This window comes from Aspergillus flavus, chromosome 1 (genome assembly GCF_009017415.1).
Source record: "Aspergillus flavus chromosome 1, complete sequence".
Taxonomy (NCBI): Eukaryota; Fungi; Ascomycota; class Eurotiomycetes; order Eurotiales; family Aspergillaceae; genus Aspergillus; species Aspergillus flavus.
The window spans coordinates 5,408,354-5,433,980 of NC_092406.1; the positions used below are offsets into that span (position 1 = coordinate 5,408,354).

General features: G+C 48.5%; 11 protein-coding genes across 11 annotated transcripts; 4 read left to right on the forward strand and 7 right to left on the reverse strand.

Moving 5' to 3' along the window:
- Nucleotides 1-681: 681 nt before the first annotated feature.
- Nucleotides 682-2,959, forward strand: F9C07_11056 (dual specificity phosphatase catalytic domain protein; the record flags this gene model as incomplete). Its single annotated transcript, XM_041283862.1, has 2 exons — nt 682-1,126; nt 1,182-2,959. The coding sequence occupies 2 exons, from the start codon at nt 682-684 to the stop codon at nt 2,957-2,959; spliced, it is 2,223 nt and encodes a 740-aa protein (XP_041140117.1).
- Nucleotides 2,960-3,591: 632 nt separating this feature from the next.
- On the forward strand, nt 3,592-4,530 carry F9C07_11057 (40S ribosomal protein eS19; the record flags this gene model as incomplete). Its single annotated transcript, XM_041287879.1, has 4 exons — nt 3,592-3,621; nt 3,999-4,062; nt 4,121-4,181; nt 4,239-4,530. 4 exons carry the CDS (start codon nt 3,592-3,594, stop codon nt 4,528-4,530), a joined length of 447 nt encoding a protein of 148 aa, XP_041140116.1.
- Nucleotides 4,531-5,021: 491 nt separating this feature from the next.
- Nucleotides 5,022-5,677, reverse strand: F9C07_11058 (uncharacterized protein; the record flags this gene model as incomplete). The annotated part of the gene is made up of 3 exons (XM_041287867.1): nt 5,022-5,051; nt 5,125-5,342; nt 5,497-5,677. 3 exons carry the CDS (start codon nt 5,675-5,677, stop codon nt 5,022-5,024), a joined length of 429 nt encoding a protein of 142 aa, XP_041140115.1.
- A 421-nt stretch (nt 5,678-6,098) lies between these two features.
- On the reverse strand, nt 6,099-7,973 carry F9C07_11059 (CAIB/BAIF family enzyme; the record flags this gene model as incomplete). The annotated part of the gene is made up of 4 exons (XM_041287866.1): nt 6,099-6,647; nt 6,701-7,201; nt 7,271-7,569; nt 7,616-7,973. The coding sequence occupies 4 exons, from the start codon at nt 7,971-7,973 to the stop codon at nt 6,099-6,101; spliced, it is 1,707 nt and encodes a 568-aa protein (XP_041140114.1).
- A 3,829-nt stretch (nt 7,974-11,802) lies between these two features.
- F9C07_11060 (putative Sin3 binding protein-domain-containing protein) lies at nt 11,803-12,933 on the forward strand (the record flags this gene model as incomplete). The annotated part of the gene is made up of 1 exon (XM_041283855.1): nt 11,803-12,933. The coding sequence occupies one exon, from the start codon at nt 11,803-11,805 to the stop codon at nt 12,931-12,933; it is 1,131 nt and encodes a 376-aa protein (XP_041140113.1).
- Nucleotides 12,934-13,888: 955 nt separating this feature from the next.
- On the reverse strand, nt 13,889-14,752 carry F9C07_2209700 (uncharacterized protein; the record flags this gene model as incomplete). Its single annotated transcript, XM_041283850.1, has 1 exon — nt 13,889-14,752. The coding sequence occupies one exon, from the start codon at nt 14,750-14,752 to the stop codon at nt 13,889-13,891; it is 864 nt and encodes a 287-aa protein (XP_041140112.1).
- Nucleotides 14,753-14,838: 86 nt separating this feature from the next.
- Nucleotides 14,839-16,592, reverse strand: F9C07_11061 (mitochondrial carrier domain-containing protein). Its single transcript, XM_041287856.2, has 4 exons — nt 16,494-16,592; nt 16,279-16,300; nt 15,838-16,160; nt 14,839-15,781 (listed from the first exon to the last, which is right to left on the reverse strand). Exons 1-4 carry the CDS (start codon nt 16,533-16,535, stop codon nt 15,230-15,232), a joined length of 939 nt encoding a protein of 312 aa, XP_041140111.2. The 5' UTR covers nt 16,536-16,592; the 3' UTR covers nt 14,839-15,229.
- Nucleotides 16,593-16,906: 314 nt separating this feature from the next.
- On the reverse strand, nt 16,907-17,188 carry F9C07_11062 (uncharacterized protein; the record flags this gene model as incomplete). The annotated part of the gene is made up of 2 exons (XM_071507545.1): nt 16,907-16,924; nt 17,042-17,188. 2 exons carry the CDS (start codon nt 17,186-17,188, stop codon nt 16,907-16,909), a joined length of 165 nt encoding a protein of 54 aa, XP_071366047.1.
- A 306-nt stretch (nt 17,189-17,494) lies between these two features.
- Nucleotides 17,495-18,117, reverse strand: F9C07_11063 (uncharacterized protein; the record flags this gene model as incomplete). The annotated part of the gene is made up of 3 exons (XM_071507546.1): nt 17,495-17,514; nt 17,662-17,739; nt 17,997-18,117. Coding segments are annotated over 3 exons (156 nt in total), but the record flags the coding sequence as incomplete, so codon positions are not given.
- A 474-nt stretch (nt 18,118-18,591) lies between these two features.
- On the reverse strand, nt 18,592-20,480 carry F9C07_2228693 (KRI1-like family C-terminal-domain-containing protein; the record flags this gene model as incomplete). The annotated part of the gene is made up of 2 exons (XM_041287855.1): nt 18,592-20,249; nt 20,312-20,480. The coding sequence occupies 2 exons, from the start codon at nt 20,478-20,480 to the stop codon at nt 18,592-18,594; spliced, it is 1,827 nt and encodes a 608-aa protein (XP_041140110.1).
- A 422-nt stretch (nt 20,481-20,902) lies between these two features.
- F9C07_2228694 (transcription factor SipA3) lies at nt 20,903-25,371 on the forward strand (the record flags this gene model as incomplete). Its single annotated transcript, XM_041287865.1, has 6 exons — nt 20,903-20,958; nt 21,027-21,390; nt 21,447-23,925; nt 23,978-24,064; nt 24,123-24,344; nt 24,395-25,371. The coding sequence occupies 6 exons, from the start codon at nt 20,903-20,905 to the stop codon at nt 25,369-25,371; spliced, it is 4,185 nt and encodes a 1,394-aa protein (XP_041140109.1).
- Between the last annotated feature and the right edge of the window lie 256 nt (nt 25,372-25,627).

Sequence of the window (25,627 nt, forward strand, 5' to 3'; positions counted from 1 at the left end):
AGTAACCTTGGTTCTAGCTGACCATTCTTCCAATGGCCGTAGCATATATCCCACGTTTCCCCTCGTCTCCTGGAACATACCATTAATCCGTGTGGCCTGTATCTGGGCCTACTGTCTTGTCCGCCTCCTGGGATAGAGTCAACTCGTCATTGGGAGCTTATCAGAGAATCAATAGTCGCTCCTTTCTTGGCTTTGCCTCAAACTGTGGATCTCCAAAATTTCCCCGGAGCGCCCAAAGATAGACTGAAGACCAACGTGCTGCATGCTTGTCACCTATTGGTCCGATTACTCTCGGCGGGCGCACTCTAGATACAAACTAAGAACGTCGGGTCGCGGCCTCTCCCTTACCTCAAAGAGGCCTTCTGAGAGATCCAAACCGTAATTTGGATTCGTCTCACCATCTGAGACTGTGAATTGCTTCGATTGACCCGCTTATTTGCCTCACTTTTGCGCTAAACCCAGATCTACCCACCAAAGAGGTTCCGCCGTTCCATCTCGTGTAGATTCGAATTGCATTCCAGAACGAATCCCCCATAATCCCACAAGGATCGGCCGGGTGAGCTGTTTGGCGCTAAACATTGTGGCGTGGTAAACGCTGAATGAATGAATACGTCGTCCGGAAAGGGGGAGCTGTTCAAACTGGTCCGGATCGGCATCGTTATAAGTTAAAGACTTGTCGCAATGGGGCTGACTGATTCGCCAACACTCCCTACGACTTCCCGTCTAGGCATTTCGGATATTAGTGCTGTCATACGCTTCTGGGACTCTATCTACTCTGTTTTCACCAACCCAACTGCCTTGCTTTCTTTCACTCGCCTTTCCCAAAGCCTCGATCGTGATGGATCTCTGAGTTCACCAAAAGCCTTATTGCTGAGTATCTGCTTTATCGTCATGGCTGGATGTGGGTTCTTATCCCTGATTCTACGGCGCAAGTGCTCTGGGCGGACTTCGGGGAACAAGCGTTGTCGCCGGGGTGCTCGTCGAAAATCCTCTAAAACGTCCGCTGGAACCTTTACCTCGTCCGAAGACGAAGGCTATGACAGCAGTGGATCGTTGCGACATGGCACAGACAGCGCCTTCTCTACAGAGAAGACGGAGCCTCAACGCCGTGAGCTGTCAGATGATGGTCTGCGCGCCCCTAGCCCTACCCTGCTATCAACTTATTGCTGACTTTCAAATAGCGCAAACCACAGATCCGGGCCTACTCAAGAAACATTCAACTTATATCTCCTACACTACATCTGTCGCGACATATCCGTCCATAAGAACATTTTACAAGCCGCATCCACAGAAGGACAAGCTGCCGATAAAACCATCGCCAATCCCGTTGCTAGTCTTTGTACACGGCTTGGGTGGGTCGCTAGCCCAATTCAATCATCTGCTGACGAGCTTGTCTAACGTCGGACCGTGCTTCGGAATCGATCTGCCCGGTTGCGGATTGTCGAGGTTTGAGCCTGATTCTTGGGACGCATATAAGGTCGAAGCGCTCGCAGAACTGCTTGCGACTGCTATTGAAGGGCATCGTGACAAAGACGCCGGCCAAGGGGTAGTCTTGATTGCTCACAGTTTGGGCTGTTCCCTTTCAGCAATGTTGGCATCCACGACCTCTCCAGCTGGACCCAACTTGAAAAAGCATATTCTCGGACTTATCGCTGTTTGTCCCCGCGCGTCGCCCCCATCTCCCAAAGAAGTTACGTCTTTCCGCCGCCTCCTCCACATTCCGGGTCCGATCTTTGACCTTTGGCGATACTGGGATCGACGAGGCGGTCTGAAGAGCACCAGTGTCAATCGTCTCGTCGGCGCAGATGCTGATCCCGATACAAGAGGACTTCAAGTACGGTACAACAAACAAAGCAAGACGCCTGTGTGGAGACGCATGGCTTGGGGTACTCTTCCCACATATGACGGTGTCGATGGAACCCCTGTAGGAGGGATTCCAGGGGAGACGACCTGGGCAGGAGTACGGACGCCAACCTTGCTTGTGGCTGGCGAATCTGACACAGTAACGAAGCCTGCGGAATTGCAGAAAATTCTCAAATTCTTCGGGGGCAAAAGCTCAAAGATCGAAGAAAGCAGCAACGGTAGCAACATTGTTCCGGATGCTTCCAAAGTCAATGACCAGGCTCCAGCCCCCTACAGCCGATTAGCACACGATGAAGAGTTTGGTGTTGAGCCTCAAGTGAATGAAAAGGAGATAGAGAACACTTCAGAAAAGCCACTTCAAGCTAAACGCTCTGTCAAAACGGTGATCCTGCCAGCTCCAGCCTCCCACGCTCTTCTTTACGATCGTGCGACATATCGCACTCTAGCTGGAATCATACAAGACTTCCTTCAGCAGCACGTTGATAACCGGCTGAGTCTCGGATGGCAGTTGCAATATCTTAATACATCGGGCAAGTGGGATGTGAAGAACCTGGCGAAGTGGAAGAAAGTCACTCCTGTTTCAGAGCGCATCTCTGACACATTCGTCGCGCTGAAAATGTTGCGCGAGGTGGACGAGGAGCATAATCCTGTACTATTCTCACAAGCGTATAGTGACCGGATCTACGCAGTGATCGATATTAGCTACGAAAACCCGGTGTACAACCCAGCCTCACTGGAAATGGGGGGCATCCATTACCACAAACATCCTACCGTGTCGAAGATTCCACCAACGCCAGATGAGACACGAGACTTTATTGCCTTGGTCGATAGGCTTCAGAATGAGATTACAGAGAAGATAGCGAAGTCTGGCAACCGCCAGACTCCACGCCCGGTAGTTGGGGTTCACTGTCATTACGGATACAATCGAACCGGTTTCTTGATTGTCTGTTATCTGATTGAACGTTGTGGGTACACCGTCCAGGAAGCAATTGACGAATTTGAAAGACGCCGTCCACCAGGCATCCGTCATGGACATTTTATTGATACATTGTTCGTGCGATATTGTGTTGGGCTTAAGAGAGCACCGACGCTGTAGAAGACAGATGGGGTTCTCGTCCTTCTGCTGGTTGTCTTTGCTCTTGTCTGTCTTCTTGCCTTTTATTATTATTCTCTTTTCTTTTCATTTTCGGGACTATGTGGCGTTCGGCTTGGGATCACGGCCTGGGATGGTGTAATGATGAGTTATGACAATGAGTGCCTTTTTGATAGACTGTACAGTAGCCAGTGATAAATAACAATTCTAATTTTTGTCTACCACGATTATGTCCTTAATACTACGTATTAAATGGTGCACTTGGAAGCAACGCTAGCTTCCCCCATCTTTTCCTGCACGATCAAACTAAAAGACTAGTAGTTCAAGTCTAACCAGCTCCCCGGCTAGTCGGGTACTAAGTTTAACCATTCCCGTTTAAGGCCGTTCGGAGCCGTCATCTGTATCTCAACTGTGATACCTGAGGCAGAAAGGTTTAGGGTTACGCTAGTCCACATACGGACCAACGGAGCTTAGTCACCCACAAACCCACAACGAGAAACCGCGTGATTGTCCGTCCGAAATTTCGAGGTTTGATCTGACCGACCGACTCTCCAACGACGACAACGACCCATCCTCTCACCTCGTCCCCTCTTCAGTACACCTTCGATTCCCGCTCGAGGTTCAAAGTCGCAAAAATGGGTGGTGTCACCGTTCGCGATGTGGACGTAAGTTGTCCTGTCCCCCCTGCACCTATACCTATATGTTCCTGAAGTCGATATGGCACCGGTATCTGGAAGAGGGGGAAAAGGACAAGGGACCAACATTGCATGGCAGGGAGTGAGGGGCAGAAATCTTGGGATGTTCTGGACGTGCTGGATCATTATGGGCACTGGTTTACGTGGACGACATCGATATCCTCGATCGGATCGCGAAGCATCGATTGATGGGATCTGCGACTGGAATGCATAGGATATACAACACCGCGATGGACGCAACGAATTGCGATTATCAGATACCGGAAATTTGCCAGAGGATCTTCAGGAGCAAAAATTGCAAGCTCGGGTCAAGCAAAGGACGTATACTGACTAATTTTGAATTACAGGCGCAGAAGTTCATCTCTGCTTACTCTGCGTTCTTGAAGCGTCAGGGAAAGCTCCCCATCCCTGGTGCGTAACCTCTACTGAACTTGTCTCATGATCGATCGGAAACTGATAATTTGTGCAGGATGGGTTGACACTGTCAAGACCTCTTGCTCCAACGAGCTCCCTCCCCAGAACGCTGACTGGTACGACTGAACCAACAATGTCGTTCTTGCGCTGCCGACACATCTGACAATTACTAGGTACTACGTCCGTGCCGCTGCCGTCGCTCGTCACATCTACCTCCGCAAGACCGTTGGTGTTGGCCGCCTCCGCAAGGTCCACGGCTCCGTCAAGAACCGTGGCTCCCGCCCCAACCACCACGTCGATGCCTCCGGCTCCGTCGACCGCAAGGTCATCCAGTCCCTTGAGAAGATCGGTGTCCTCGAGCACGACGAGGAGAAGGGTGGCCGTCGCATTACCCAGTCCGGCCAGCGTGATCTTGACCGTATCGCCAAGACCACCGTTGACGAGGAAGAGGAGGACGACGAGTAAATTAGCCTCGGATTAAAATAATGAAAAAGTCCTGATGTGTTCCACGTTGCCTCTTTTTTCCTTCATTTTTCCCTCTGGATCTTAAACTTCCGGAAGAAAAATCAGGTGAAAAACGGTCGAGTACGCTTCGTCGGCATGGATCGAGTGGGATTGATGGCTATGGACTCAGGGAGAGGAATGAAGTTTCTTTATTGTTGCATATTACAATGTTCAATTTCCTGATGACTCGGGGGCCTACTACGGAGAATTCACCAACCTTGACTACCCAAAGACATCCATCTCTCTCTCCTTCCTATGTCGATAAGACATATCGCCTCGCCCTGATCCGACCCCCGACGGCATCTCCTGTTTCTCCCCAGGCCTGAAAAATAGAGCACGTATGATATCAACTTCACAGATTCAAGCCTTGCATACGGGAGTGTAAGTTGAAACCTAACCGTAGAATGTATGTACAATTGTATCAATCAAGCCTCCTATCTATATCTACACATTCATTTCTTCCCCGACTGCGCCGTAGGATCCTACAGTCCCCCAGATGTCAGTCTCCAACCCTAAAATTCAAGACCAGAACAACAACAATAAATAAGAACTCACCAAATAAACCTGATAAAACCGCATCTTCAACTCCTTCTCATCAAAAACTACCCGTCCAGCCCACGGCACCTCAACCTCATTCTCCGGATCCGCCTTAAGCACATACCTAACCGTTCCATAGAGCATCAACTCCCGTTCACCCCCAAAATAAACCTTCGTCGGGAAATGCTGCCTCGACTTCACATGCGTCCAGAGGCCATGTCGGAGGTTAAGGATTTCTTTTTTTCCACGGAAATACATGTCAGCTCAACGCACTCATGAGAACTACACCCCTACCATTTATTCCCAGATTACCATAGACAAGGACATCTCGGGATCAAAACCAAAAAGAAACGAAAAGAGTAAGTGTGGAAAAAGGAAGGCGAGACTAACCTTTCTCTCCATTCGCGACCTTCGACCCCATGATTAGCGTTGCATCGGGGGTGAAACTCTGGACGTATTTCTCGTGCAGGGATTCGGTGTCACTGGTTGCGTAGAACGATTCCATGAATGCTATCATGGAGTCACCGTTGGGTGGGGCGAGGGCTTGGTTGGAGGTGAGGTTGTAGGACATTTTTTGTTGGCTGTGTTCGTTCTGCTCTTCTCGTGTTTGGTAGGTTTATTGGGTGGTTATTGGGGGTGTGATGTTATTGGGAATGGGGGGGGTTATCTACTCGGTAGATCGTTTTTATTGCGCGACGAGGGGTAGGTATATACTGTATGCTTCAATTATTTGGTGATGTCAGTTTTGCTGGGAGGATGTTTCGGGCCGATGGTTTGGGGGCTTTCCGATCAATATCCGATGGAGATTTTCTTTTCCTTTTTCTGGGTCGGGAATTGTGCTGCTGGGTTTGCGGTTTAGGGTTTGTAGGTGTGGCTCGAGGGTAAATACTTTTGTGATTGGTCTATCTGAACTTCTTCTTGGAGATGAGGGAGCATAGTGATGGTGTTGTAGTATTCATGATTTATACAGTTGTATATACAGTCTGGAATGATTAAGCCTTCTTGTGATCTTCTTCGACCTCTTTGAAATCCTCCCAGCTTGCCCGATCTGTTCCGTTAGGTCGGGAAGCCCTCTCGAACTTATTCTCGACACCATCGATTTCACAGATTGGTCGGACAACTTCAATATCCGCGCCGTAGGCCTTAGAGTACCATTTCTCTGTGAGCGGTTCTTGCCCCGAGGTATTATCGGCGGCGACGTAGAGATGAGGGAACCGGGCCTGCATAATCTTCAGAACGGTCGATGAGATACGGTCCACGCTGTCACAGTGTCTCAGCTTGAAGAATTCTGGGGGCTGAGCAGCTCGCATTTTTTCCTGCACCTCCTCGGAGTATTTTCCTACAGCGAAGAGCAGTAGATCGTAGTGCATCAGAGACGCTTTTCCATGGTAGGAGCCGCCAGTTTTCGCTCTATGATAGAGTCCAGTCAATGCTGCAATGGCACCCATGCAACCAGTGCCATAGTCTGAAATAGGGAAGGGAGGAACCACAGGGTTCGAGAATCCCATGAATTGTCCCTGTGCCCAGGCAACACCGGTCACCTGTAGTCTATGTAAGCATTTCCACGTTTATGTACGGTTTTGAGTCTACTTACGCAGTCCGCAATCTGTTGCCAGCCTGCGCGGCCAGCCCATTCTCCCTCATACCCGAAGCAGTTCTCGTTCACGTACACGATTCCCTTTCCACGTTTCTCTGCCAGTGAGGAAAGAGCTTCAGGGCCATAGCCCAATTTCTCAATGGCCCCTGGGCGATAACCGTCCACGACCACGTCTGCGTCAGCCAAAAGCTCTTCAAACTGGCGCCGTCCTTCTTCCGATTTCAGGTCTAAGTCAGCAGCGTGCTTGCCCATATTACCATCCACTTGGAAAAATGGCACATCAGAGAGGCTCGGACTGGTGATCTTCAAAACATCTGCTCCGTACTCAGTCAGGATGCGTGCAACAGTGGGGCCGGCAATGATGCGGCAAAGCTCTAGGACTTTGACTCCTTCAAGAATCTTCTTACTCCCAGCGCGGCCGGCGGGAAAGGGTGTGGGAGGCAGGTCACCCTTGAGGCGGGACACCTTCCATGGGGGTTGTTGGACATTAAGTTCACCCTAAGCAGGCACGCGGTCAGTCTCATTATTGCATGAATGACGGTATGAAAAGCAGACAATGCCACATACATGCGGGGTTTTGATAAAGTCTTCGTATTTAAATGCCGTCACACCAGCTTGCTTTCTCTCCTTATTCATCTCTTCCAACTCTGCAGCTGTGTAATTCTGCACATGGCTCTCAATGACCTTGATAATCTCTTCGTAGTCTGTCAGATCTGGACGGTGACCATCCAATCCAATCATATTCAGCGTCGTCGTGGCCTCGAGGGAACCATGAATATGGAAGAATTCGCCCTCATTCTTAGTTTTGTATAGGTTTGCAGACATCCGGCGGTAACCATTCGACTGCGCCGCAAGCAAATCGGTGTCTGGGCTGGTCAGCTAGCACTTCTACACGGAGATAGAGCTTCCCACCTTTCAACTTCTTTTTGACCTCCGGGTCCAGCTTAGACAGTCCGTCAACTTTTGCCATATATGCCTGGCAACCAAAAGCTGTAGCTCGCTCAAGGTTAACCTTCACACCGCGCTTCTGTGGTCCATAGCGCAAGTTCGCAATTGCAGCTGCCACAGATCCTTCAACAGCTTTCAAGGCAGCCAAAGTTTCTGTCTCCTTGAAAGGAATGGGATAGTAGACCTCGTCGTGAGAAGAGTCGAACGATACCGCATTCTTGTTTTCTACTACCTCTGAAGGGAGATTGAGACGCTCGGCTTGGTCACAGAGGTAGGAAAAGATACGTCCCGTCTCACGGACAGGTGAATACACACTCCCCATGTCTGATTTGCTGATGGTTCACGTGGAGGCGTTCGCAAAGGGATATCTACAGGGGATAAGGATGGATATAAACAGAACTTTATTTCCAAGAATTTATGACCGGCCCACGACAGGAGGTGTGGAGAAGGTTATATATGACTGAGCTCTATATTTTTTCGGAAGATAGAAGGGTACTTCAACGGTTGTGATGTTCTCCGGGTCAACTCCGAGAGAGCGTCCGATGTCTGTATGTGTGGCGGATCGGCACCTGCAGGAGATGCAGTGGGCCTCTTTGCCAACTGACGGCAAATAATATTAAGAAGGACTTGAAGGACATTGTGTAAATCAAGACCAACCCCGCAAAAAAGGTTGTTATCCGACAGATGCGGCGGGTCTGGAGCATTTCCTTTCGGATGTGAAGCGATAAGATCGGATGCCGATATTGTGATGATGTAAGCATCAGGCATTCAGGCATAAATCACTGTATGCCTGCATACTTGACAATCACTGTGTGCAAACAAGAGGCTGTGATTCTATCCACCAGTGATAAGTTAACGAAGGTTATTAGTGACTCAAAACCTTGGCTTGAAGGATTCAAGAATGTGTCTCATCGGAAGCTGTGCGATATCTGCAAGGGACAAAAAATCACAGACAGGAATGCATTAAACTCCGGACTTCTGGTCTGCCGTAGATATATATCTGTAACGAAACAGTGCAAGGGGTGTATCGCAGCAATACCACAGAGCTTAAGACATTGAACAGAAAGCACAATCTCAAACTCTCAGGAGAACACTTACTTTCTTATACATCGTCTTAATTATGCGTGGAGACTACCATTAGCCGATCTTTACAACTAAATGCATAAGTCAAGAATGGGTATTATACAACCAGATGCCTTCAGATAAGATATCCTCTTCTTTTTGAAATGCCTCTTTATGTTCCATTCATGCCATTGTGAAGAAGGGATACAGAATACATAATGTGCCAGTGATGTAAGCCATACTCTGGGCGTATATGCGCGTACAGCATGCTCTTACTGAAAGAAGATTGTGACACCGCTGGAGATATTTGCAAAGCGATAGTAGTCAGCCTTACGCCACCAAGATAAAGGCTGATATTCAATGCTTACATTGCGTAGAGAAACATCAAACAGAAGTACAAAGAATGTTTACGCTCGTTGTCCTCAATCCACGTAGATTTCTAAAACTGGTATCATATCGACCTCTCTACATGTATCACATACTGTTCAATGGGCTTCCAACCCGTTATTACCTCCTTAGTTGGTACTCCTGAGAAGCTAAAAATAGTGGACATCATAACGAGTAAATCACTAAGCACTTGAAGCCACCGGTCTTCAACAATTGACTAAGGTCATGGAGGGGTTCAATATTACGCCGTCCGCCGAGAGTCTCTGACTCCCTCCGATGAAACGGAAATGTCTCGGACACAAAGAGAACAACGCAAACTGGATTTTGATCCAAACCGGTTGCGTAAATCCACTTGGCGCCCAGGGTGCTCCATACATTTCATGGCTAATTTTGCTGCCCTATGTTCTATCTATGACCTTCTTCCGGTTCCGATCTCCGAGGGTTTACCACCTTGTTCAACAATAATCGAGTCATGATACCTAGAGGGATTTTCGATCTAGATGATCACACTGTAGAAAACATTTACCCCTGGGCGTAGAAATGGCTGCAGGGTACAATGGTCTAGCCACTGTGCCTGATTGTTAACTAATCAGGGAATAGGAAGTTAGCCCTAAAGTACAGACACTTCTCCCCCCACCAACACCCCACCCCCACACTTCCATGATTTACAAATTCGCTGACGTTTTATTCTAAATACGCACTGGTCTACCGAGCACAGATACATAATTAAACAGAGCTAAATGAGTGAATAGCATCTAAATCCCTCAAGCCCCTCGAGCCATGAGGGGAAGTACCCATTGCCGCGGAGGTTGTCGGCTATCATACCCTCACGGAGACAAGGGCTGACGACAGAAGCTGAGATGTTCGGACTTCAGACCCCACTTCTACGGCGCAGTAGATCCTGGAAATTGCATCCGGGCACTGGCAGATTGTAACTAGAATGATAAACGCGATACACCCATACTCTTACATTACCGGTGAACAAACCATACATCCATGAAGTATATTAATCATAGATGAGATTTAAAAAAGACTCCCACCTCTTTAGGTTGTAGTATCTGGAGAGACAAGGTTTCTAGCATCATGCAACCGGCAGGAATTTTTTACTTCTCAGCTGGTCAACGGAGCAAATCAGAGTAGACACCAGGATCACATTCGTTGCATGCACACCCCACGATCTTCTCATTGCAGAGAGGGGGGAGGGGAACCATTCAACGCATTCAGATATGAGGAGGTGTTGAACGCCCACGTGTGACAATCAGGGAAAGTTATCGCGTACCGCGAATAGAATAGGGTTTCCGCTTTGCTTTCCTCATGCAACCAAACTTCGCGCACGAGCACGAGGCATGCATCTTGATATGCTCGTCGATCCGGTACCCGAGGGGTAGAATTGTGTGGAACATCTTCGGCGTTCCAAGGACACTGGAAATCCTGTATAGAAGCTTGTACACTACGACATCATCGTGCTTAGAATGTGTTATTTTTTTTTTGTTTGACGGTAAATCTTGGAAGTGGAGCGGAGGATGGAGTATGAGTTATTATCATGAAATCGGTGGATTAATCGTATTTGGAGTATATGGAACATGTCTGATATGTACTGGGTACATGAAGTGTACCTGATTAATTGAAATTAAATCCTTCAGTTGGATTATTTCATCATTTGTGTGTGCGTGTATCTGTGCGTGGACAATGGCTGGGAATAGAAAAGAGAGAGATAAGCTCGTTACAGTGCGTAAAATACAATACCGAAAAGACGGTACTCCGGAGAAGGTCTGGATCGCTCCGGAAGGTCCCGGCGCTGTCTGAAGCGGGCCTGAGGAGTGTCAGCCAATGAACAGGCCCACGCGAGGCGATAGACGGTTTCTGTTCGTACGCGACCATGTATTCATGATTACCACTATAGTATGGGAACTATAAGGAAAAAAGGAGAGATAAGAAGGTCACACTGGCCCTACAAATCAATGTACTTGCACTGCATGTACTCCGTACTTTCCTTTTAGTACTCCGTAACTCTCCCCATAAAAGGAGTAAGGATCCGGAGTCCCTGGTATTACTCATACCGTACCTTTTCTTTGCCTGCTGATCATCCGGCAATCAACTTTGTGGCCGCCTGACTTGACATTCCATCCGCGACTGCTATTATTATTCGTACTATTAGTCCTGACGGGCTATGCTCCTTACTTTCCCCCCTCCTCTTCCTTCTCTCTCTTCTCCTTTCATCAAAGCTGTCCTCTTTCTCTCCTCTCTTGAATCAAAGCACAGTCAAGGATTAGAATCGGTTCATCTTGTCGATATTCTACCTCGTTCCTGAGCTCTACGGTCCCGACGGTCGCGTGCCTTTAAAGAAGACTATCTGAACTAGCGCGTCGCATCGCATCTGCCCTGACGTATCATATCGTTGCTGCATCTCAGTTTCTGCGGTCAGTCTTTAGCCAGTGTGCGGTAAGTCGCAGCCTCCTTTTTTACCCTATTCTCAAAGTTCCTTCAGCGTTCTTTGTTTCCAACAATTTTTTGGGTTCTTTGCTTGTCCATGGTTCTGTCTGTACATACATAAGCACAACCACTCTTTAGGTACCCAGTCACCACCCCTGCCACTCTTCAGGTCGTGCCTTCCGGTTGGTGGATTGTTCTTCTGACTCATGTGATTACAGATTAGCCACCACAAACAACCAAATAATTAATATCTTCTTTCTTCCATCATCATGGCTGCTCAGACGACTACCTCTAGCATTGCAATGGCGCTTGCTGGCAAGACAGCCTCTGTGGATATTCCCAAACCTCGTTCTGCTTTCACTTCTGGTGGCCGCGACTCCTCTCGTTTAGGCCATACCATGTTACCGACTCCCCCTAACTCTATCTCTCCAACGCTTCCCCCCCAGGCCTTCAAGGGCCAGGACGTGAGGCATCCCGCATCTCCTCCTTTTGCCACATCTCACGTTGATTCCGATATCGACTTGGGTGACGCCGATGCAGATAGCCAGACCCAGCACCATCAGGGTGTTGGTGATCTTGACAGCGCTGGGGCAATCACCCCCGGTATGCTAGCCAAGTATCACCTACCAGAGATCATGCTACAGCACGGACCTCTCGCCATCCGCCATGTCATGGGCTACCTGACGACTTCAGTGCCTGGATTCTCCCGAATCCCTCCCGCTAAAGCACGGCGACTAGTCGTTGCAGCATTGGAAGGCCGGGGAAGTGATGAGAAAAGTGGCGGTCCTGCAAATGATGTTATCTTTGAGAAAGTCGGATGGGGTCGTTGGGACGCACGACGTCGCGGCGAACCCTCACGGGATGTGCAGCATCAGAACTTGTCGCCACCCTCGAGCTTCTCGAACTCATTCTCTCAGCGCGGGATACAGATTCCTGGGAAGAGAGGCAGTCTGCAGCCTTACGGGTCCAGTGTGACTGGCGACTCGGCTGTCTTCTCATTTACGGAAATGGATTATGCTGGGCACATCTCGGAGCATGAGGCGGACAAGATGTCACTCGATGGGAATGAACAAGAGTATTGTTCATCTTCCGAGGCTCCAGAAGATGAGATTCGGGATGAGGACTGGGGCGAAGAAGATGTCACCGACGAAGAGGACTGGGCACAGATAGGTGCCGCAGCGCTTCGTGCGCGGTCCTTGAACGGCGGGGGCGGTTTCGTCAACGGACACCATCCGTCGCCACAACTCCGAGGCGGTGGGCCTGCATCATCCTCTTTGGCGAAGTCTGCGCCGCGCAAACCTCCGATTCAACAACTCGGTTTCTCCCTTCCAGATGGCATGGTAGGCAATACCGAGGAGCGTGCCGCAGTGGAGGCGCTTTTGCGTCTTGGATCCATGTAATGTTATATCTCGGACAAAGGACTCGGTTCACGATATGCCCATTGCGTTTTATATTATGGAGCTTCATGGCCGGTCCTTAGCTCTAGCATATGTTTTTCCTTTGTTCTTTTTACGTTCTACGACTCACCCTTGAAAGGGATGTGCCAGCTGACTCGACTGGTTCGAGGTGCTGGCTATGATGCATTGGGATATGGAATTGAACTGGCGTTCGCTTGGTATCTTCGCAGCTGAGACTGCTGCGAGTTATTGCATCATGCCTTAGTGGCTGTCTTTCCTTTTTACGTTTTTATTTTCCACCTTTCATTTTTTAATTGTGGGTTCCGCAGCGACTCCGATAAACATCCTGCTACCCTGTACTCTTCATTGCATATGCCCGAATGATAGGGCAGTCATCTCAACTCTGCTTTGCATTATAACATACCGAGAGTTGTATCATCTCGATTATTGTCCATATGGTTTTTGGCCGGCACAGAAATTATTGATGACTTTATTCACAACCGGAGACAAGATCTACGGTGGTGGAAATACTATATAGAACTAATCAAAGTTTGCCTTCCAACGGCGACAAGTCATATAATAGAAGTTCACATACTCATTATTTCTCGACGATTGAAAATGGGTCCATTCAATACTTGCTCCGCTTTGTAGTCGATTATTGGCCACTCTATAATTCTTGCTCCTTAACAATTTAGTGCTATCGATAACCACTACATTTTTGGAACACGCCGATAGAACCACCAATAATCTCAAAGCATAGAATACACTAAAGCAATAGAACAAAATATGCAACTATTACCAACCAATCCCATTAAAGCAACAACACCATTCCAATCCGCCCTGAAGCATCCATCATACAAGCATAACCCCCCCCCCCCAAAAAAAAAAGATACCCAGCCCAATCAGAACCCTCAAAAATACAAACCAAACCGCCCACAAACCAAATCACCGTACAAATCTACTTATCATGAGCTTCATTAATCCTCCTCCAAACCTCAGCTTCAACCTCCGCCAACTTATTCCCCGCGCTCCAGAACCACGCCTTCGCATTGTCCAGAAATCCCGATTCACCGGTCCCCGTTTCCGTATTTGCAGACGTATAGTGCAGCGGTAACTGGGACGGATTTCCGTAGAGAGATGTATTGTTCACTGTACTCGTTGGCGGCTGGTAGAGAGATGCGTAGGGCGTGGATGTTGAGTTCGGGGCTGCGGTTTGCGCTTGAGTGTGCGGGTGGGGATGTCGTTGTGTTAACGACGATGGAGAGTAGCTGTAGCTATACCCGGATCTGGGATTTGGGTTGGAGGCGGTAGTAGGGGGAAATGTGGATGTAGTAGCAGTAATAGAAGTAGTAGTGGTAGTAGTAGGAGGAGAAGTAATGGTAGTAGGGTTAGGTTGAGTACTTGCCGCGGGCGGAGCTTGTGGTTGTGGTCGCGGGATATCGGCTGGTTCTGGGGGTGGAGGGTTTGATGGAGATGGTTCTTTTGGTTCTTGGGTTTCTGGTGGAGGAGGTTGTGGTCGAGCACCGGGTTGAGGTGGTGGTGGTGAGGTATTAGTAGTCGTTGTCGCTGTCGTTGCGGTAGTAGCTGGTTCTGGGGGCGGGTGTATAGGTGCTGTTGGGGGGTCGGTTGGTGCTGGGGCTGGTGGTGAGGGCATACTGGCTGGCTCGGCGGTGGCGTAGATTGGAGAGTAAGGTGGTGCTGTTGCTGTTGCTGAGGTGGTTGGAGGTTCGAGGTCGTCTTGCTTGGAGGTTGGATCTAGAGATGGGGTTGGGGAGGATGAGGTCTGAAGATTGTCCTCCTGTGTGCTTGGAGACGTAGCCATAATAGAAGATGTTGTTAGTCTGATATGTCAAATACTAAAGCATGTTTTGGTCTTATAGCAATCATGTTCTACTAGTGCAAGGAGCTGTCGCAAGGGAGCTCGAAAGCTATTATTATCTGCAGCCACTGAGAGAATACGTCATGAAGGAATACCACGTGAAATCGGTCATGTGACTTGATCCACTGACCGCCTTACAGAGTTTTCAGAGATGTTCTACAAGAACCACGAAAACCAAAAAGACAGGCTATTTGATTTCGCATCAGACTGGCAAGGAAGCAATATTGAAAGAAAAGGAAATAAAATAAACTTGCAGGCAGTAAAGTACAACTGGTACAAGGAAATAGCACACTGCTCTATGCTCAAGATTACACAACCCCTTGACGCATATCTCTAAATTTTCAGCACCTGGCAGTTACGCCAGATCACACCTTTCCCCATTAACGTCACACCCGAAACGAATTGAAGTTAATCAATCGTCTATTTGAACTTCTTGCCGAAGAGGATGAGCTGGACCTGGTCGTAGATGGACAGGACACCAGCACCGGCAACACCACGGAGGATGTTAGCACCAGCACCCTTGAAGAGAGACTTGACACCCTCCTTGGCGACGATCTGGCGGAAAGCATCGAAGGAAGAGTTGTACTTGACGGCCTCACCAGAGGTCATCATCATACGACGACGGACGGTGTCAAGAGGGTAAGAAGCAATACCAGCACCAGTGGTGACAGTCCAGCCGAGAAGGAAGGAAGCAAGGAAGTTACCCTCAAGAGGACCAACCAGGACAACAGGCTTGATGGAGTCGTACATGCCGAAGTACAGACCACGGTAGACAACAATACCAAGAACAGAGGGACCGAAACCACGGTAGAGACCAGCAATACCATCAGAAGCAAGAGTCTTCTTGTAGACATCAACGAGACCGTTGAACTGACGCTCACCACCACCCTTGGCGGACTTAGCATCGTTGGCAAGACGGGTACGGGCGTAGTCAAGAGAGTAGACGAAGAGAAGGGAAGTGGCACCAGCAGCCTGCATTGGTTTGTTAGCGGTTATTCGATAGGGGGGCTTATTTTGGGGAGACATACACCACCGGAGGCAAGGTTACCCATCATCCACTTGGCGTATCCATCACGGTCCTTCTTGTAGGCGAACATGGACTTGTAGGTGTCACGGAAGGCAAAGTTAAGAGCCTGGGTGGGGAAGTAACGGATGACGTTGGCAGTGTTACCACGCCAGAGAGAGGCAACACCCTCAGAGGCGGCAGTACGACGGAAGCAGTCCATGATACCGTTGTACTTGCGGTCGAGACGACCGGCGCGAAGCATCTCATCCTGGTTCTGGATGAGGAGCTTGATACGCTCGATGGGGGCGGCAGCGGTCTTGGAGACAGCGGCGGAAACACCACCCACTATTGAAATTGGTTAGTACATATCGAATCATGGGCTCAGATCTGGAATCTGCGTTGATGGGATTCTTGTCGATCTGGCTTTGGCCGACCGATCAAGGGGTGTTCTGGATGCACATACTCATGAAGTCGACAACGAATCCCTGTTGTGAAAATTTTTTGTTAGCCATCAATTCCTTGATCAATTGCGTGCCATCGCGTCAAATCTTCAGAATCCCAATTTCCTGATCCCTGCGATGATTCTTTCGATGCTATAGAGGCAATACGATCCATCGAGACCAGGAACCGCGTGATCCGAAGTTTTGGCCAGTACAGCTGGAAGCAATAGTAACTTACGGGCATGCCGAAAACGGACTTGTCGCTCTGGCTAGCAGACATCTTGGCGGCTGTGAAGAATAAAAACTAAACAACCAAGAGAGGAGATGGATAAGAGAGTGATGGAAGAAAAAAGAGAAGAAGGAAGGGAAAGGGAGAAAAAATAGCGAGCGAAGGCTCTTGTAAGCGGGAAGAAGCGAGCGGAGACGCTAAGACCGCTTTAGGATACGCTGGCCAATTTCGCAGTGGCAGCGACCGGCAGTCCAGGGAGGAAGGGGAGAAAAAAAAAAAAAAAAAACTGGAACCGACGCTAATGCTGGCCCAGGCAACCAGAGCCGATATCTCCCGATCGCTCCAGAAACCATTCCGACTGGTTTTGTCCAGGTGAGATGCCCCCAAAACAAGAAAGGAGAAGGGGAAAAAAAGAAAGAGAATTAAATATAGATCAATTGCTTTTGATAGATATCAAGAACTATTGGGTTCTACTCTTTAAAAAGAAGCTATGTCTATAATAATATTCTTCATCTAGGGAGGTCTATCATCGCGGTTGGATTTTCTCGGATGCATACCGAATCGGTCGTTCTGATACTGTCTAGAAAAGGTTTCTCATCTTCCTTGGGAATTTTCCCTCCCTTTCCCATTTCCCCGTGACCGAACCAACAAACAATTGGAGCCTCTCCGCTCAAAAACAGACGCTCAGTCACCCACACCCACATGGGGAAGTTCCCTTTCTTCCCTTTGGTCCCGAGTTTCCGATGGCAAATCAAAATTTTAATCGGCAAAGGACATCGACTCCTTGGCTTTGACTTTTGTATTCGCCATACGGAAAATGAACTAGGCAAATTCAAGATGATCACTGAATCTCTTTGCCGCTCCGTACCATAGAGCTGTATGAAATTCTGAAGCTAACGTTGGTCGTGTGCATCGCCGGCTATCGGTTGCCATGGCGTTCGTACACCGTCTGAAGAGCACTTTGATATCTTGAATAATACTCCGGACTAGCCGATTTCATTCTATTTCTCCTATTCGCCATCTCTTCCAGCTTCGATATGTTTTGGTCTCAGCCTCCCATAGCTTGCAGGGCTGATAATGGCTAAATCCCTCATATTCAGCTATTTACTCCCAAGGTTTCTCATATGTGCTGTACCTCAAACTACCTCGGATATTAATAGGTACTATTGATACATACGTGTCCATGCGAATTCTACCAAAAGAATTTCAGACCTGTCAATAGGAGATATAACCTTGTGCTTGGTCAATTTGTTCTCTATCGTGATCCATTTACGCCAAACATTACCAGTGTTCTTAGCATTAGATATAACTATTCGCAGTCCAAGAAAGACACGATGTCAAGAGGTGCAGAGGACAGACGGTTCCATGCGGATCCACACGGCTTCCTTTTTTTTTTTTTTTTTTTTTTTTTTTTTTTTTTTTTTTAACTCTCTAAATCATTTTCTCCTTTTAATGACGGGGCAACAAAGCTAGCGTAAAACTTCTCAATCGCCCGTTGAAACGGAGACCCACCAAACATGGGGGTCCATCTTTTGTTATGAGTGCTCGCGGCATCAATCATATATTCGATATCCTGGTTATAACATTGACTGGTTAAGCAGAACAAGTAGGGTTTGAGCCCCAGGCCCAAGGAATCGGATTGTCCCATCAGGGAAGAGAACTTGCCACTTCTTTTTCGATTCTAGATTCGTGAAAATCCTTCGTTCTACCCAATTGCCACCTTTCGGAATACCGCTTGGCAAACGCTCGGTGGTCCCGCGGTCCAGAGCCAAATGATACGACTTCAGCCGCATGGGAAATGCCCTTGGTACACAGTGCATACATACAAAGGTTTAGATATAGTCCTTCGGAACCTGATGTATAAAGATGCGCTGCTATTAGCAACTTCTCAACAGGCATTGTCAATCCCTAATGTTGTTTATATATCTCATGCGTCTCTCACGTGTGGACCTTCTACTTCCGGCATACTCATAAACCCATTTATTCTTTTGGTAGCCCCGATAAATACAAAAACAACTCCACATAATGAAAGATATCAAACGTCCCGGATGTAGATGGAACTCCAATGCTAGAAGTAATTAAGCGCTAGGCTTGCTATCGGACACCATTAGTGCTTCTTCGACCTCTTTCTCTTCTTTCTTTTGGGTTCTCCCTCCCGGATATCGACATTTCCAGCATCAGTGGCACCTTCTTTCTCGTCAACCGTTCTCTCACCACCAAACACAAACTCTGGACCCTCTTCGTTGCCAAATGTATCCTTACGCCATTGCCTCAGCCTGGCTTTCTTACCCAGTTTCTTTTGGTCGCGACGCTTCTTCTCGGGATCACGGAACGAAGCAAGTTTCTTCAATCCGGCATACTCGTTGAGTTGGGTATCCTCAGCCATCAGAATGTCTCGTGCGGTCAGACCGAAACTGTTTGGAGATGTTTCGCGGTAGCGGAAATGTCCCTGGTGCTTCTTTGCACCGGGAAGAAGGTTAATATCCAAATCCAAGTTGCGATCCACTGCCTCTTCAATGCGTAGTCGATCCTTGCGAGCTTCACGCTTCTGATCCCGCCTCTCCTGCGCTTTGCTCTTTTTGTTCTTGGATGCGCTCTCATCGCCCTCGGCGTCGTCTGCATCATCCATCTCAATATCGGATTGCTGTGGGTTAAGTTTCTCGTCATCATCATCAAAGTCTGGTACAAGATCCTTGATATCGATATCATCATCCCAAGTGGGCTTCTTGGGCTTCTTTTTACCGTCACCTTCTCCAGCATAATAGTCTTCACCAAATCGCTTCTGCATCTCTTGTTCCCATTTTTTGTCATCCCAGGAATCGTCCAAGAACTTGGCCCATTCTTCGTCAGTGAACTCGGATGCGCGGAGGCCTGCGACTTCCTTAATTTGGTTGACTTTCTCTTGAAGCTCTTCCATCTTGAGCTTGCGCAGTCGGTTCTTTTCCGTTTCACGCTCCTTCTTTTCCTCTTCTTTTTTCAAGCGTTCCGCCTCCCTGTGCTTCTTCCTGCTACTCTTCTCATCTCTGCGAACCGATTGCTGGTTCGTGGCATCACGAGCGTGTGTAATCAACGTTGCGTTGATTTTGCTAGGATCCTCGAAACGGAAGTTGTATGCTTCTTCGAATGCCTCTGCCCGTGCATCATCCTCTTCATCATCCGACTCAAGAGGCTGGAGGTCTACTCTGCCAGCAGGGATCCATGCCCTAGCTGACAGAAAGTTGGACAGGAAAGTCTCTGGATCTTTGTCCGCATTCTCAACGTCCAACTTAACGGCCTTCTTCGGCGCCGATACGGGCTCGGGGGCTGATTTGGCAACAAGAAAGTCTTCATCGTCGTCACTCTCCTTGTCAGCTGATGCATCCTCGTTGTCGGCAGCCGCATGCATTTCCTTGACAATTGCATTCTTCAAATCCTCTTGCTCCTGAGCATAGGTCTTTGGAGCTTCGGATATATCTTCCTCTGCTAAGTTGGCGCCACTAAGTAGGTTCTCTCGGTGATAATCTTTGAGTGTCATGGTTTTCTGCTTCTTTTCAGAAGTTGCTGGCTGGTCGTCGTCGGCTTGACTATAGAATGTAGCGCTCTGGTCGTACACACGCGGATCCTTCGTCCGAATTGCCTTAAGGGTCGCCATAATTTCTGCATCAAGGGCTTCAGTAGCCAGTTCTCCGTCGTCGTCCTCTTCTTCAGAGGTCGACTCGTCAGAGTCACCGGATTCATCGTCGCCGCGCTTTCCAAAAGCTGAACCTTTACCTAATTTTGATTCCACTGTGGACGTTTCCGTTGTTAGTATTCGTAGATACGTGGGAGAATGGGACGTATGGACGCACGTTTCTGCAGTTCTTCTCTCTTCTTGTTGTGTTCAAATCGACGGGCATACTCTTCATTGACTTTGAAGGTAACTCCATTGTTGACAGGAACTCCGCCTGACTCATCTCCAGAATCACTGGAGCTGTCATCATCGAAAAGCTTTCGCGACTTCTTCGCCGGTGGCTCCATGTTTATGTCGAGTAACACCGATAGAATCAATAGCAACGCTCGTTTGAAACCGACCGGTTCAACCAAGTCGCTATGCGCCCGAAAAAAAAAAGTGATAGTAGGCGGCAGAAAACCCGCCCACTCTCACCGCCTCAGTGTTCAAGACCCACTCTGTGCCTGAGGATCCAGGCTGCAAGACAAATCACTGACGTAGCCAATTAAATCATTCGTAAGACTTGGTTAATCCCCGAATGGAGTCGACGGAGGAGGCGCTCGCTCCAAGCTCCGGGACTATATGACTTCTACTTTCCTCTCTGACCCATACCCCTATTTGTTTCGAATGCCCCTTATATTGATAAATTGACTACTTGGGGGACCATTGTTTGTGTGTCCTCATCGCTACCTTTCCTCACGTCAAGTGTATGGCCGGTGACATACACTAGATGTCGAACCAGCAACAGAGCCCTGTGCCCCAAGTCGGCAAGCTCGTCAGCGTGGTGTGAGTTGTGCAAATATTGTGTTCTATGAATTGAAGCATCAATGGTGATACTAATAATCTCGATGAAGCCCAGTTGGATTAAAGGAAGCCGCTCTCGATTCGCCGACATTCCGTGCCACCACGCTACACTTTGCCGACCAGATCGAGTACCTAGAAAGATGGCTCGATGGCTATGCGAGGGCTGCTTCGAAGCTCTCTATGGAGCTAGCATCTATGGAAAATATTGTTAACACCTTTCTGTCGTACTCTACACACCCTGTCGCAGTCTCAGAAGCTGCTCTCGACCATGATTATACGCTATTGTCAATGAGGAGATGCGGGGACAGTTCAAAGGAATTGTGGAACGGGCTGGTATCTACTTCGAAAAAAATTGAGATGTTGGTTGCAGAACCTATCAGGATCTTTATTCAAGAGGATTTACGCAACTTCAAGGTGACCCTAGGACCGCACATACAGGACCAGTCTATCGGTATCTAACCCCGCTATAGGAAACCCGCCGAGTGCTCGACCAAACACAAAAACATTATGACTACCTCTTATCTAGATATTCATCGCAATCTAAATCGAAGGAACCGTCGTCTCTAAGAGAAGACGCTTTTCAACTTCACGAGGCTCGCAAAGCTTATCTCAAGGCTTCGATGGACTTCTCAGTGCTAGCCCCCCAAGTACGGAACGGCCTTGATCGGCTCTTGGTCGGTGTATCCTTTGATCAATGGCGGGAGTTCAAGACGTTCTTCCAAATCAATGGCGCAGGCTTTGCCAAGTGGCATCATGAGATGGACAGGATAAAAGGTTGGGTACTTGAAATGGATGCAAGTGAAAGGTCTTCCAAGCGAGAGCTATTTTCTGCAAGGAAGGAAATTGAAGAAGCGGCGGAGACGGCGGCTAGACCTTCTCGTGAGCTTGACGACTATTCTGTGTCCACCGTTCCTTACCTTGGGTCCCGCCCATTATCGAATCTTAGCATGACGAAAGAAGCCAGGCCTGAAAAACAGGGATGGGTGTATCTGCGAACACTTTACGGCAAGCCTACACGAACTGCTTGGGTTAGACGCTGGATATTCTTGAAGAATGGCATATTTGGTTGCCTTGTGCAGGGTCCACGAACTGGCGGTGTTGAAGAAAGTGAAAGGATTGGTGTTTTACTCTGCAGCGTTCGAGCGGCATTCCAAGAAGAAAGGCGGTTTTGCTTTGAAGTGAAGACGAAAAGCAACAGTATCATGTTGCAGGCTGAGACTCAAAAGGAACTCATGGAATGGATATCGGCTTTTGAGGCTGCTAAACGAAAAGCTTTGGAAAACCCAGCAAGTACCGATCTTTCAGTTTCCGGAAAAGTTACTGTCCAAGATCCGGCTTTCGCAATTTCTCAACCTCCAGCCCCAGAGTTCACTGCTGACCCAGCGGACTCTTTAACACCTCACTCAAACGACGAACAAAATTCGTCAGACCGCAATGGCATGCTTCCTCTCCCAGAAAGAGACCCTGCCTCTCTTCGAAACAGTAGCGATATTAGCCGACGCCTCACTGGACTTGATTGCGAGACTTCCCCTAGAGAACATACATCTCGAATCATTCAGAAACTGGACCTCCACCGCAAAACGAACAACAATATACAACCTTCTACATCCATACCGGGCGCAGGAGGTGGGATAGTCAGCCTTATTTCTGCTAGCCACAATGCTCTAGTCTCTGGTACCGCACTTCCTTCTAGTATGGCAGACAGTGACCCGAACAGGGGACGCAGTATGTCCAACCGCTTTGATCCTCCCACAACCCTTGCTCCACCAACACTAGCAACCCCCCCTGCACCTACAAGTATGAGCAAGGTGGCTGTTATCGTGAGCAATGAAAGAGGAATCGGGCTGGGACATGCTGACAAGACTGGCGGCATGCCAAGCGGTATGATGGCGAATCTGTGGGGTAGCTCCAACTGGAGCTTCGTAAACAGACTTGAACTAGAACGCCTGGGGTTACCCGATGCGGAACAGGATGCGGTCTCTCAACAACGACCATCCTCACGGATGAGTGACTCATCAAAACATGTCATGTCGACAGAAGCGAATACCCCTGGTGGCACTGCGGAGAAGCAGCAGAAGATTGGGCCCCGCCATAGACAGACTGTTAGTCTGGACGGGAACGCCTCCCAAGTGCAGCGTGCAGCCATAGGGGTTACGCATGAGTATCCGAGTTATTATCCGCAGCAACTTAAGATTCAAGACGCCCAATTCCGGCTGCTTTTCCCGAACGTCAAAAAGGAGGAGCCTCTAGTTATGGTTTTCCGAGCTACATATACTATGAATGATCAACAAGAATTCCCTGGGAGAGCTTATGTTACGACCCGCGACTTATACTTCTATAGCCACTATTTTGGGCTTGTACTAACAACAAGTGTCTCATTGGAGAGTATCAAAGAAGTGACAGCCGCTGCTGGAAGAGATTCTGACTTTTTATTCCTTCACACCGTTCCGAGGCCTGGTGAAGACACCCCAGGCCGAATTACGGTGAAGACCTTCCTCGAACCAATGAAACTCCTCCAGAGACGTCTCAACTTCTTAATTGACGATACAACCGCTGTCGAACCTCTGGGGCTTGAAGCAATCTTTAATGCTCTGAATAAAATGGAAGCAGATGCGGCAACACGAACTCCTAGCGTTGATAGCTGGGAGGACGTGGGCGTGGACGAGAAATTTTCTGGAGAAGACGCTGCAGCTCAAGGGCCCCGGAAGGATATTCGGCCGGCTATCTACATCGAGAAAGGTCTAGATATGCATTCGAAGAAGGGCAGCAACGGCAAGGACGTAATGAAGTTTCGATTGCCAACTCAACCAGTCCAATATGTTCCTCAAGGCAATCTTCATCTTGCAGCAGAGAAGGTGTTTGATCTCAGCCCTAAGGCGATTTTCCATATTCTATTCGGCGATAAGAGCGCTGTCTGGCAGCTCCTTTTGCACCAAAGAAGGGCTCGAGGTAAGCTATATCAACCCGTATGGAATGTAGAGCATTACTAACTAGCTTGAAGATATCAAGCAGGGACCTTGGTCTCGCAATGATTCTAACCATTTGAGGCGAGATATTAAGTACCAAATTGAGACAACGAATATGCTTGGTATGTGAATCGACCTATATATGATTTATAGAACTACAACTAATACGCCATGTACTAGGTCATAAGCACGGCCAGACCATATCCGATTATCAGATGATAGATGTCCTTAATGACCACTTGTGCTACGTGATAACGGACAAGCGGACTCCCTGGCATCTTCCCTTTAAGCGCTCGTTCAGGCTGGTCAGTAAGATTGTGATCACGTTTGTCGCGAAGGGCAAGAGTAAGCTTGCTATATATACTAAGGTGGAGTGGTTGTGGTCTCCCTATGGCATTCAACGTGAGTATGACAGTACCAGGTCCGCATAAATAACCGCTAATGATTACCAGGTGTCATTGACAAACAAGCAACCGGTGACCTAGAGCAAGATGCGCTGGATCTTGTGGATCTCGTGAGCGAGCAGGTGCGCAGGCTCGGTGCACAAAGCCGAACCAAGAAAGCCATTGCAATCTTCGGCCACGTCGGCCGCCAGAACACCGTATCACAGTTAGGCGAGTCAGACTTCAAGATAGAGATTCGAAATCCTCGCACTCAGAGGACGTTGGCCCAACTTCTATTTGAGACGTTCGTCAGCTTCCTCGAAAGCGCCGTATCGTCCGTGATGCTTTGGACGTTTGCCCTCTTTCGCTGGGTCTGGAAAACTGCAAACGCTAATCTAATTATCCTTGCCTTGTTAATATCCAGCATGCTGATAAATGGGTTCTATACCTCACGGGACGCCTATGATTGGTGGTACGAAAGGAAAGCCGAGAATTTCATGGCTCGTCTGGGAGTTCACCCGGACCATGTCATGAGCAAAGCTATTTACATGAGGGACATCGATGAAGTGATTGCAAACTCAACCCTCGGACATGCGAGCGACGACGTGAGTGACTGCTTCGCCACCTTCCATCAGCAAACAATACGGAATGTTGGAACACCGCTGTCCATCAGCACGTCTGGCCCGAGAGATTCAGCGACAAAGAGCGCAGCCAGACGGCTCCAGCAGACTCGTGAACGTCTAGCTATGCATCGACATGACCTCGTGGTAGGCCTCCGCGTAGTGAACAGCATCGAAAGAGAGATCCTCCAGAACGAATGGGAGCGTTGGCTCCGACAAGAACTGAAACGTTGTGACCAAATCGAAGCCCTACTCAGACAGAGTAGTGACACCGACCAGGTTGACATGCAGGTGGATCGGACAAGCCAGGCCGCGTTCGCTGATTTATCCGACGATATCAGGGAATGGTACGAAAGGTATTGTTTTAGCTGCCATCAAGAACAAGACTTAGTCGAGGAGAATCACCGTGCATATGGCAATTCATGAGTAGGCGGCAGAGATTTGTGGGTCATTTTGTGTATTCCGGGTCCTCTGATATTTGTTTGAACGATACCCTATTGCAATTAACGGGTCTGTTTTGTCTCATGAATGTGTTCCAAGACAATCCCATCTTTTAGCACTTGAATGTATAGCTCAAATTGTATAGCACATCGAAGAGATTAAGGGATCGATTGTAACCTTTCATGTTGTGGAACATACTCGTCCACTCGATACGATATCGCATCTCTTGTTGTACTTCAAT